The sequence below is a fragment of the Budorcas taxicolor genome, chromosome 11, assembly GCF_023091745.1.
Source record: "Budorcas taxicolor isolate Tak-1 chromosome 11, Takin1.1, whole genome shotgun sequence".
NCBI lineage: Eukaryota > Metazoa > Chordata > Mammalia > Artiodactyla > Bovidae > Budorcas > Budorcas taxicolor.
In genome coordinates this window covers 69,047,969-69,060,110 of record NC_068920.1, presented here as the reverse complement: position 1 = coordinate 69,060,110, position 12,142 = coordinate 69,047,969, and the positions used below count along the sequence as shown (strand labels likewise).

The window sequence follows — 12,142 nt, the reverse complement described above, 5'->3', positions numbered from 1 at the left end:
GAGTCAGAAAAGTCAGACAGGACTTAAGGACTGAAGGGCAGCAGCAGTTAGTGCTTGAAGTACAAAGTAGATAAACCGTCAGTGAATATGGATGTTATCATTGACAGACGCTCAACAGCAGACTGTCTTGAATTGCAGAGTTAGTTGCACCCCGGTATCAGAGAGAACATGGAACCAGAGTTACACCTGAACTCTCAGTGGTGGCCGGGGGGGCGGGATGCGAGTTCCGCATGGGACATCTCGTCGAGTGGCCCGCATACAGTAGGTGCTCAATAAGTATCTGAACGAATGCGGTCAGTGTGGAGTGAATGTCTAGGGAAAAGCTGTTGCTTAGAGATGCAAACCCATGGGAGGACTGGATGTGGCAGAAAGCTTGTGAAGCTGCTTAAATTGTGCGGAATTCTCTCTTCCCCACGTGTGAGGACACGAGCAGCGTACACCTTCACGTGGGTGCGTGTACACTTGTTTTGGTTTGTTTACTTTGTTTTTGCTTGTTTATTTATACGGCTGTGCTGGGTTTTCGTTGCTGCACGGGCTTTTCTCCAGTTGCAGTGAGCGGGGGCGACTCTTTAATTGCGGTTCGCGGGCTTCTCACTGCGGTGGCTTCTCCTGTTGCAGAATGCGTGCTCGAGAGCGTGTGGGTCTCGGTAGTTAGACCATGTGAGCTTAGTTGCTCCAAGGCATGTAGGATCTTCCCGGATTGGGGATGAAACCCTGTCTCTTGCATTGGCAGGTGGATTTTTTACCACTTGAGGCACCAGGGAAGACCCATGCGCACGTTTTTTAACCTTATGTTTAATTCAGTTCAGTTCAGTCACTCAATTGTGTCCAACTCTTTGCAACCCCATGGACTGCAGCACGCCAGGCCTCCCTGTCCATCACCAACTCCTAGAGCTTGCTCAGACTCATGTCCATGGAGTTGGTGATGCCATCCAGCCATCTCATCCCCTGTCGTCCCCTTCTCCTCCTGCCTTCAATCTTTCCCAGCACCAGGGTCTTTTTAAATGAGTCAGTTCTTTGCATTAGGTGGCCGAAATATTGGAGCTTCGGCTTCAGCATCAGTCCTTCAAATGAATATTCAGGACTGACTTCCTTTAGAATTGACTGGTTGGATATCCTTCCAGTTCAAGGGACTTTCAAGAGTCTTCTCCAACACCACAGTTCAAAAGCATCAATTCTTTGGCGGTCAGCTTTCTTTATAGTCCAACTCTCATATCCATACATAACCACTGGAAAAACTATAGCCTTGACTAGACGGACCTTTGTTATTTCTGCTTTTTAATATGCTGTCTAAGTTGCTCATAGCTTTTCTTCCAGGGAACAAGCATCTTTAAATTTTATGTTTAATTAGAAGGAGGTATAAGGTGGACATTCTCGGGAGAGAGGTTCCCTTCATTAGAACAGATACGAGGGTCTTCTGTCCATGCAGCCTGGTATATCATCTCTCCCATCCTGAAATGTAATGAAGGGGACAGGTATTCCACGTCCAAACACCTCTGCAGAAAACAGGCAACAAACCGCAGCTCTCTGAAGCCCCCCGGTGCTTCCTGTTTTCCCAGGCATGTTTGCCACTGTGGCTGGGATCTCTCAGCGGGCACCTGTTCGCTGGTCAGAGAATGTGATCGGGGCGGCTGTCTGCTTCCCGTACGTCGTCGCCCTGGATGACGAGTTCATCACCGTGCACAGCATGCTGGATCAGCAGCAGAAGCAGACCCTGCCCTTCAAGGAAGGCCACATCCTCCAGGATTTTGAAGGTACAAGTTTCCACCAAATCTTTAGGTCTTTTGTGATGGTATTTCTTCACTAAATGCTATTAAGGAACCACTGGGAACATGGCCTCTTGCCGAGCACAGAAATTCCGTAGGCAATGGTGATAGTCTCTGAGCTGCAGGGGCACAGAGATTAAAGGGAAATAGGCATTTTTAAAAATAGCTACAACGTTTGAGAGCTTGACAGCAACAAATAAGGCCAGCTAGGAGAACAGAGTAGGAAGTATTTCCTAACCATACCAGGAAGGGCTTCCTGCAGGAGGTGGCATTTGAGCCAAACTTTTGAGGATGAACTGGAATCAGCCAAGCACGTATGGTATGAAAGAACCTTTAGGCAGAAAGAAAGGCACCTGTGAGTCTGCACAGGAGGGAACCCCAGGTCCCGGACTTTGTAGGTCATTCAGCATGACTGTGGTGCCCAGTATGTGAGGAGGGCAAGCAGGGGATGAGGATGCAGCAGATCAGGGCAACCAGGGCGCGAACCACATGAGGGATCTATTGTGGCTCAGTGGTAAAGAAACCGCTTGCCAAGCAGGATACGTGGCTTCCATCCCTGGGTCTGGAAGATCCCCTGGAGAAGGAAATGGCAACCCACTCCAGTATTCTTGCCTGGGAAAGCCCATAGACAGAGGAGCCCAGTGGGCTCTAGTCCATGGGGTCTCAGAAGAGTCAGTCAGACATGACTTAGCAACTAAACAACAAGAACAACAATTTTATTATGCGCATCTTCACATGTACTGACAAGTTGAAAGAAATCAGAGTGACTTCCCATCCCCTGTTCACCTGGATTTGGTACTGGTTCACTTTCAGCTGAGCTCTCTGGAAGTATAGAGATCGTGATACTGAATCCAGAACCCTGCAGCAGGCATTTTCCCACATAACCCCAGAGCCCTTTCCGCACCTTGGAAAAGCGCTCTCAGCCCTGCCCCTGGCCAGACTTCCCGGCTTCCTAAGGACAGCCCTTGTGAGGTTGCCTTGAAGCCAGGAGCTCATGTGTATCTGTCCAGTCATTGCCTTTGCCCCCAGGGCTCCCCACACTGCCCTTCCTGTTGTAATAGGTGTTAGGGACACAGCCTGCGGAGGCTTGTCATCCCACATGAGTGTGTCAGCACGAGGGTCACCGGCACAGGGAGGCTGGTGACATAACTACCCCAGGCGGGAATGTGGGAAGCCTCCTGAAAGGAGGACCCAATGCAGAGCAGGGGCTGAATCTCGCAAGGGTGGGGGGATGATGCTGGTTGGCATGGAGACAAAGGACGCAGACAAGACCGCCAGGCAGGGAGCCCAGGAAGGGAGGTGCGGGGGCATCTGGCGGGAGAGACCAGGTGGTGGGCCTGGGCTGAAGGTGATGGATCCCAAGGAGTGGGGAGCAGAGGGAGCAGGAAGGTGTGGCAGACCCTGAGCAACCTTCAGACAGAAAGACAAGGCCATTCCACTGCTTCCTGGGAACAGGCATTAACTGAGTTGAAACGCACCTCCAGAGAGAGCAGAACTAGCTCTCAATCTTGGCAGGAGGAGTTCTCTTGGGCGCAGGTCTGACTCTCCCTTGGATTGTGCGGGACCTCATGGTGCTGAGGGTCAGGGTCTCTCATGGGATGGAGAAGGTAACCCTGGGACTCAGTGATCTTGATCATAGTGGGCAAGTGTGACATGTTAGCTTATGGTTCAGAATGTCACCTTGTAATCTTAGTTTCCTATAAACTGACTAACCTGGAGAGAAAAGAATTTTGACCAGCTTTATTTGAAAAAGTAAAAGTGTTAGTTGCTCAGTCATGTCCAACACTTTTGTGACCCATGGACTCTACCCCACCAGGCTCCTCTATCCATGGCATTTGCCAGAGCACTGGCATGGGTTGCCATGACCTCCTCCAGGGGATCTTCCAGGCCGAGGGATCAAACCCAGGTCTCCCGCTTTGCACGCAGATTCTTTTCCATCTGAGCCACTAGGGAAGCTCCAGCTTTGTATGAGGAGTAGCATAATTCTTACTGCTCATTTTCTGTGATGGAGCTCTACAGACTCACATGGATCTATTCAACTGGCTTTAAATCTATCAGCATCATAGAATAAAAAAGGGCAAAGCATCTTTATGTCTTATACTTCAGAAACGTAGTGTTAAGAGTTTGCCTTTTTCTTATGATGGAAAGAAGATAAGAGAAGCATTAATTTCTGATTGCCGTGGCAATTCTGTGTTGGGAGAACTGTGATGACATTGTTCAGACATCAGCTCGCGCTCCTGTGTGGGGTGAAAGCGGGGTGTTTTCCTGCCAGCACAATGTCCGTTTCCTCTCCAACACTGTTCCATTTCTTCCCAGGAAGAGTGATCGTTGCCACGAGTAAAGGTGTTTACATCTTGGTTCCGCTACCTCTGGAAAAACAAATACAGGACCTGTTAGCCAGCCGCCGAGTGGAGGAGGCTCTGGTTCTAGCCAAAGGCGCTCGGAGGAACATCCCAAAGGAAAAATTTCAGGTTTGTAGTCAGCTAGCCATAAGGAAGCGTGCCTCCAAGCTGCCGATTAGGAAATGTTAGGATTAAGGGCGCCGGGCCCTGCAGACCACTTCGTGTCTGTCATTCAAGTTTTTCTGTGCATCCACGTCGTACAGATAAGGACGCAGGCTGCAGGAGGGGGTCACGATGCCAGCAGAGGCCAAGCCGGGATTTGAGCCTCTGACATGATTCCCATGCTTAATACATCACATTGTATTTCCAATCATGTTCTTCCAGAGTAGACTGAGGATACTGTGATTACAAACCAAAAGATCCTCAGTGTAATTTGCTTCCCAGTGTAGAATTTGTATTTGTTGGGATGGGGTTGAATTTTTTAAGTTTTTGTTATCTGTAGGAAAAGCTTTGTGAACCATACTCATAAATTCTCTAATATTGCCAGAATCCATCTAATTAATTTCCTTAGAATGCATTTAAGAAATGCTAGCTTTAATATCGTTGGTATGATAATATGGTTGATGAAACAATCGTGAATTATTCTCACATCTGATGAAATCAGGTTTTCTAAAATCTGCTTCTTGATTGGTTGCAAAGTGAGTTCAGGTCACTCTATGTATTTGAGAATGATAAAGTGTAATATTGGTGCATTCACGCTTCTTACAAACATATAAGTCACTCATGAAAGATTCTCATGAAGTCAGAGTGATCCCCCTCTTGTTACCCGCTGGCCAGATTTTCAGGACAGTATGGTTTGTGGGATGAAGCTCTGCTTTCTGGCCTCCGTGGCTTTTTGCTGCAGAAGGTAGACTAAAGGTGGAAAAAGTCAGGACCTGTCATTTATGGTCACAGGATAAATATTGATAAACTTTTCACCTTTATTCCTTATTTTGAAAAATTTTTTTGAAGTATAATTGATTTACAGTGTTGTCTTAATTACTGTCGTACAACAGAGTGACTCCATTATAAATATATATACATTCTTATTCATATTCTTTTCCGTTATTGTTATTGCAGGATGTTGACTATAATTCCCAGGTTGCGCTAGTGGTAAAGAACCTGCCTGTCCGTGCAGAAGACATAAGAGGTGTGGGTTCGATCCCTGGGTCTGGAAGATCCCCTGGAGAAGGAAATGGCAACCCACTCCAATATTCTTGCCTAGAGAATCCCACGGACAGAGAGAGGAGCCTGGTGGGCCACAGTCCATGGGGTCGCGAAGACTTGGACATGACCGAGTGCTTTAGCACACATGCACCCTGTGCTATGGAGTAGGACCTTGTGTGTCTATCCTGTATGCTGGCACATGCTAATCCCAACCCCCCAGTCCTCCCCTCACCCCAGCCCGATTCCTCGTTTTTCAAGTGAGGTGATCTGTGAACTTTCAGCAGGGGGCAGCAAAGCACAGAGAAGGAAGCTGTCGGTTCAGGGCGTGTTTCCGAGCTGAGAGCACCTGTTTCTGCCTAGAGTATCGGTTGTTTCCTTGTGCATCGCATCCTGGTGGGAAGGCCAGTGGGGCTCTGGCGGCCTCTGCTCTCAGCTCCTTCCCCCGGCAGTGGCCTCGGGGACAGGCGCATATCGGGGATTCCCTCTTGGACACACCAAGGGACACACCTCAAATGTGTTTTAAAGAGGCTTTTTCTTAAAGAGGCTTCCCATGTTCTTGAATTTTTGCCTCCCTTCTTGTTTTCCCATGAGCAGCCGAACAGTGGGCACTGGCTAGTGTTAGCCCTTATCCTGCCCTCCTGTGTGATGTCCCTATTGGGGTCTGACCATCTGGCACACCCCTGTCTTGCCCCCCGCTGGCCCCCATTGTTTTAGACTCCTATTTGGGCCCAGGATATACAGCCTCAGTGACCTTGAACTTGGCCCTGGTTCTCATGCCTGCGTGACCACTGGGAACCCTCCTCCCTTTTTGCTGGAATTGTGTTCACAGCCCCTTCCTGCATGTCTGCAGCCCATCCTCCGCGCCACCACTGAAGGAGCTTTCTGACATGTCCACACCCCTTGCTGTAGGTCCTACAGCAGGCACCTCCTGGCCAGAGTCAGGTCCACAACAAGTGGCCTTGGTGGCTGGACCCTGCCCACATCCCCAGCCTCTCCCACCGTCTCTGTCCCCCTGTGACCTGGCCTGAGCCACCTGCCACCTGTGTACTGGGCAGGCACTCCAGAAGCAGCCTGAGAACAGGTCAGAAATAACCAGCGTCACCGACCAAAGACGGGGTCCTGGGGAAGACAGCTGCCTCTGGGCATCCCTGGGGAGTCTGGGCTGGCCTCCTGCCCCTGCGCCACTGCTTCCTTCCCTTGTTATTTGTGCTATTTTCTGTCAGTGGAGAAAACATCCATCATCCACCAATTACAGGGTTTTTTGTTTTTTAGATTTTTTTTTTAATGTGGGCCATTTTAAAAATCTTTATTGAATTTGTTACAATATTGTTTCTGATTTTTGTTTTGGTTTTTTGGCTGCAAAGCTTGTGAGATCTTAGTTCCCCAACCAGGGATCAAACCCATACCCCTTGCCTTGGAAGGCGAAGTCTTAACCACTGGACCACCGGGGAAGTCCCCTAAAATATGGTTTCTATACTGTGCTTACATATGTCTCTTCTCTGAATCTGCCCCATCCTCCAGGCAGCACTGACTCCTCTGAGCTCCCACAGTCATCCCTGTTAACCTATAACACACAGCCGTTTACTCCCCAGCTCCAGCTCACTCCTCCCCCAGTCCTGGGCAGACACTCGCCTCCATTTCCCTCAGCCTCTGCTTGCGTCTGGGGCTGAACAACGAGGAATGAGTGATGGTTGATTCAGAGCTTTGAACTGGTCTTCAAACAGCTAGGCTCTGTGGATCCGGGAGCAGAAGAGTTTTGGTTTAAAATAGAACCATGAGCGGAGAAGAAGACAGTATTGACAAAAAAGTTCAGAGATAACGTCTCATTCATATTAATGTGTTTTTAAGGATTGACTGTGACTCTTAGAAGGATTAGGGATGTTAGTTATTTTAACTTTAGGAGGCTTGCAACCAAATGCTAGACCCTGGGCTCAGGAAAACCAGAACGTGGGGCGGGAAAGAGACCAGAAGTCAAAGAGACTGGCTTTTCACAGTTCGCCTTTCTCTCCATTAAAGCGAGTGTTGGTTTTGCTTCACTGAGTTCTGAACTAGGGAGGGATTTATGGAGAAGTTTAACTGTGGGACTCGGATTAAGGGAATATTCCTTCCAGAGATCCAAAAGGTGAGAAGGCTTAGATCTTTAAGAAGCCAAGCTTTAATTATATTAAGGTTTGGGATGCTGTAAAGAAAGAGGCAGTGAGGGTATATTTACAGACATAGGTGTGTTTCTTACAGAAAGCTTGCTTGATGTGTGTCATGTAGTATGGATAGTGTCATATTTAAGCTTGAGCTTTGATACCTGTTCTTTTTTTTTTTTCCTATTTCATCTAAAACTATATCACTATGTATCTTCAAAAGACAAGAAAGCTCCCCTTTGAAATGTAAGTGTCACATACATCTCCGAAATAAACACTGATTCCTTCCTAGGTTGGGGCGTCCCATCTGCCCAGGTGTCCCCAGTTGTCCTGTAAATGTCTGCATCCTTCTTATCCTGGAGGGAAATCCTGTTAGGGCTGCACCGAAAGATTTCTCTGTTTCAGAGTCACAGGGCCCAGTTCTCTGAGCTGGTCTGCCCCCTCCTCTTTCCTGTAGATACTTAGGTCCCTTCATTTCATTAGACTTTCGTTTTATAAAGGTTGCTGTACTTGTTTATTTTTGGCCGTGCTGGGTCTCTGTTGCTGTGCATGGGCTCTCTCTAGTCCGCCAAGCAGGGGATACCCTCTAGCTGGGGTGTGCAGGCTTCTCATTGCAGCGGCTTCTCATTGTGGAGCCCTGGCTCCAGGCATGCGGGCTTCAGTAGTTCTGGTCCCCTGGCTTCTGAGCTCGAGCTCAGTAGCTGTGGCACACAGGCTCAGTTGCTTTGCAGCACGTGGGGTCTTAGCTCCCTAACCAGGGATCCCACCCACGTCCCCTGCATGGCAAGGCGGCTTCTTAACCACTGGACCACCAGGGGGGTCCTCAAAGTGGAGTTTCATAAAAGCTGATCAGGTCAGGAGGTGATTACAAAACAGCAGGTACCATGCCAGGGTGCGAGAATGCTAAGATGAGTAATGGAGTGGCTTCAAGGAATTGATAGCTTCTTGAGCAGCAGGGTGTTCTGGAAAGGGGAAGGAGCTACACGTGACTGGAGTCTTCAGCTGTGAGGCGGTGCAGGCGTGAGCTGAGGCGCTGGAGCCAAGGAGGACACAGAAGAGGCGGCTCCACAGAGCCTTTCAGACAGAGGTGGACAGAGCTCACAGCTGATCAGCTGGGCAGTGACAGGGTCGCGGTGGAGCTGAAGACACCACAAGGCATCTTATTTTTTTTTTCTTTTGAATTTTTGATCTCGTATTGGAGAATAGCCAACGAATAACAGGGTGATAGTTTCAGGTGAAGGAGGAAGGGATTCAGCCACAAATATACATGTATCCGTTCACCACAGGGCATCTCCCCTGAGTGTGCTGCTATTCCTGGAAATTTCCAGAACGAGGGGCTCCGCAGTCCAGGAAGTCTAGGTAGGACCAGATGAGACAAAGATAAGCGGCGCTTGTACTACAGGAATCCTCAGACTGTGACTTGTGGGCGTGGCTGTGCGTCACCAGTGGCGGAGGAGACGGAAGGCTCAGCATCTCCCCGGCTTCAGCAGGAAAGCCTGCTTATTGATCTGCCGTTAAATGAGATGGACCCTGTGCTCTGAGGGATGCTCAGAAATGCCACTGTGAAGAGAGTTCCGCAAGAGTGAAGAGGGGTGGGCGGCTTCTAGGCTGCCAGGAACACTGGCCTTGTTGACATCCGTCTGAGCACTCGAGGTAGCAGCGATCAAGAAAGCCAGGGAAGGTGGGAGGAGGAATATGGACCAGTGGGAAAAAGTGAAAGTGTCTGTCACTCAGTCGTGTCCGACTCTTTGTGACCCCATGGACTGTAGCCCACCAGACTGCTCTGACCATGGGATTCTCTAGCAAGAATACTAAGAGTGGGTTGCCATTCCCTTCTCCAGAGGATCCTCCTGGCTCAGGGATCAAGCCTGTGTCTCCTACTCTGCAGGTGGATGCTTTACCACCAAGCCACAGGGGAACCCAAAGCATGTTAGTGACTCTGTGACACAGACCAGGATGGATGGGAAATCCTGAAGAAGAAGGAGCAATGATCATTCAGAGAACAGCTTGATCTCGGGAACAAGGGGTGGATTGACGTATATGTGTGTGTACTAACATGTTGAGAATAGTTCCGTATAAACTTTGTTTCTTCCTTACCATATAACTTCAGGATTCCCGGTAATAATTAACGTGTAGTCTGGGTTGTGACCAGGACCTCAGTTTCCCTCCCTTGGTGAGTGACTCCAGCTGGTCTGAGCGACAACGCCTGTGTCCCCTGCAGGTCATGTACCGGCGGATCCTGCTGCAGGCTGGCTTCATACAGTTTGCACAGCTCCAGTTCCTGGAAGCTAAAGAACTCTTCAGGTAACTTGAGGTGTCAGCAACGAGCCCTCCTGTGTCCCTGCGGTCGGGTCTGCGGTTGGACCTCCGTCATCACTGAGATGCTGTGATGGGAGAGTCGTGTAGCTGCAGTGCTCTGGGAGGAGTGGGGAGGCCCCCACCCCGCTTAGTCCAGGGGTCACTGTCGTGTGTCTTGAGGGTGAGGCTGATGAGAGGCATACAGAGTGGTCCTCGGAGAGAGGAGACGGCAGTTCTAAAGAGCACATGTGATGACCTGTGGATTCCCCGAGGGCTTGGTTTCCCTTTGCTCCAGAGATTTTAACTAAAGGCTGTGAGTCTAGAGAGAGAGCAGGTGGGGTTATGAGAACTGTTCTTGTTCTAGAGACACTGTGAACCGTGTGCTCCTGACTCAGTGTCTTAGGAAGCCGTGGTCCCTTCTGTATTTCATGAATCCTGCACATGGGGGCCCTCCCACCACCCCCACTCCCTTCATGCCCCAGCACCCCATCCCCAGCAGCCCTTCTTCTGGTGTGGGGGAGCAAGAGGGGGTGGTCAGGTGTGTGCTCTGGAGTCAGCAGCTGTTTATGTTTGCTCAGCACTCATGCAGAAGATCAAATTGCACCTGCTATGAGAGCTCTTAAATGTCCCATGAAGGTGTGGTCTGTGGAGTAAGTTTTCTAAACGTCCAAGTAGAACAGACTGTGCATTTCCAAGGTGTGAAGGAGGAGGTGTGCACAGAGCCTCTGAACCCGCCTTTGATCAGAGCTGCAGCGCCACTGCCGTTCCTTCCTGCCCAGGCTTGCAGGGACCACGGCCCCCCTCAGCCCGGGGGTGTGATGTCCTCGGCGGCCGAGCCCCCTGTTCCATCGTGGGCCCCGAGGTTGGTGGAGCATGGTGCTGGGCTCTGCGGGCAGTGGTGGGGTCCACTCCCGGTTGGCTTGCACCCTTCTCTCTCTCTGCTTCACAGACTCTGCCCTTGTGATTGCAGGAGCGGCCAGCTCGACGTGCGGGAGCTCATCTCCCTGTACCCGCTCCTGCTGCCCACGTCCTCCTCGTTCACCCGCTCCCACCCGCCCCTGCACGAGTTCGCAGACCTCAACCAGCTGACACAGGGTGACCAGGACAAGGTGGCCAAATGCAAGCGCTTCCTCATGAGTTACCTGAACGAAGTCCGCAGCACGGAGGTGGCCAACGGCTACAAGGAGGACATCGACACGGCCCTGCTCAAGCTGTACGCTGAGGCCGACCACGACAGCCTGCTGGACCTGCTGGTCACCGAGAACTTTTGTCTGCTGCCCGACAGCGCCGCCTGGCTGGAGAAGCACAAAAAGTGAGTGTCTTTCCATCCCTACCCCAGACGCTCCCCTAGGGCTCCCCGCCCAGCCCTTCCCCGCCCCCCACCTTCGGATGCTGCTGTGCTACTGATGAACCAGAGCGACTTCCGAGTCCTCCACCTTCCTCCAGAGACCACCTGTCACCCTTGGGTTCGTCAGCCCCATCGCAGTCTGCAGACCAGCCAAAGTGGTCTCGGAGACCACTCAGCTCTCATGTCAGTCACTCAGATGGGTCCAACCCTTGGCAACCCCATGGACTGCAGCCCACCAGGCTCCTCTGTCCATGGGATTTCCCAGGCAAGGATACTGGAGTGGGTTGCCATTCCCTTCTCCAGGGGATCTTCCTGACCCTGAACCTGGGTCTCCTGCACTGCAGGCAGATTCTTCGCCGTCTGAGCCACCAGGAAAGCCCCTCCATACTAACTCCTTAATGACAGAACGTGCAGTCATGGGCCTTGTGAGCCAGCACATCGTCCCGTCTTCTCCACGTTCCTTCTTGATGGGATTGGCCTGTGCTAGCTGCCACATGTGTGTTGGTAAAATGATAGCTCACTTCAGCCACTGATGACCAGATTGAATAGAGGCGGACACCTGGATAAGTTTAGATAGAAAGGCGGGCTTCCTAATCTTGTGGACAAAAGGGATCAAACTCTGCCTTCATTACAGGCATGAGCTGGTCAGCACCCATCCCCTTGCTGACTGACCGCCGGGTACCATGGGGGCCTGTCTGCAGTGATGATCCGACCAGTCCAGCTTCATCCTGGGGGCAGGGGTCTAAACCTTCTGGGCCTGGGCTGGGGATTTCTTTAAAAATGAGGGTGTTGGGTGCTCCCTGTAAGATTCTCTGTCCATGACCTTTGTTAAGCATGTGACGTGGCTGAGGTGCTGGTCAAATCCTGCGGGGGCAGGGGCTCCCGTTCAGATGTGGGACATCACAGGCTAGTGACTGGTCTCCACACAGGCAGTGTCTTCTTCAGCCGCTTTCCCAAGTTTCCAGAATGCACTGTGCAGCGGAGTGATTTATGAAGGAACCAGACAATGCCCTGTCCTCTGGAGGCAGCACCGCTGCGACTTGGGGC

The 12,142-nt window shown here is 50.8% G+C and overlaps 1 protein-coding gene across 1 annotated transcript in view; it reads left to right on the top strand.

Annotated features, from left to right (window-relative positions):
* The window catches only part of TGFBRAP1 (transforming growth factor beta receptor associated protein 1), a 31,535-nt gene that overhangs the window by 8,551 nt on the left and 10,842 nt on the right, over positions 1-12,142 (top strand). The window contains exons 3-6 of the mRNA XM_052647571.1: positions 1,560-1,754; positions 4,083-4,237; positions 9,671-9,753; positions 10,718-11,059. Coding sequence (XP_052503531.1) covers positions 1,560-1,754; positions 4,083-4,237; positions 9,671-9,753; positions 10,718-11,059 — 775 coding nt within the window. The remainder of the gene's footprint in view (positions 1-1,559; positions 1,755-4,082; positions 4,238-9,670; positions 9,754-10,717; positions 11,060-12,142) is intronic.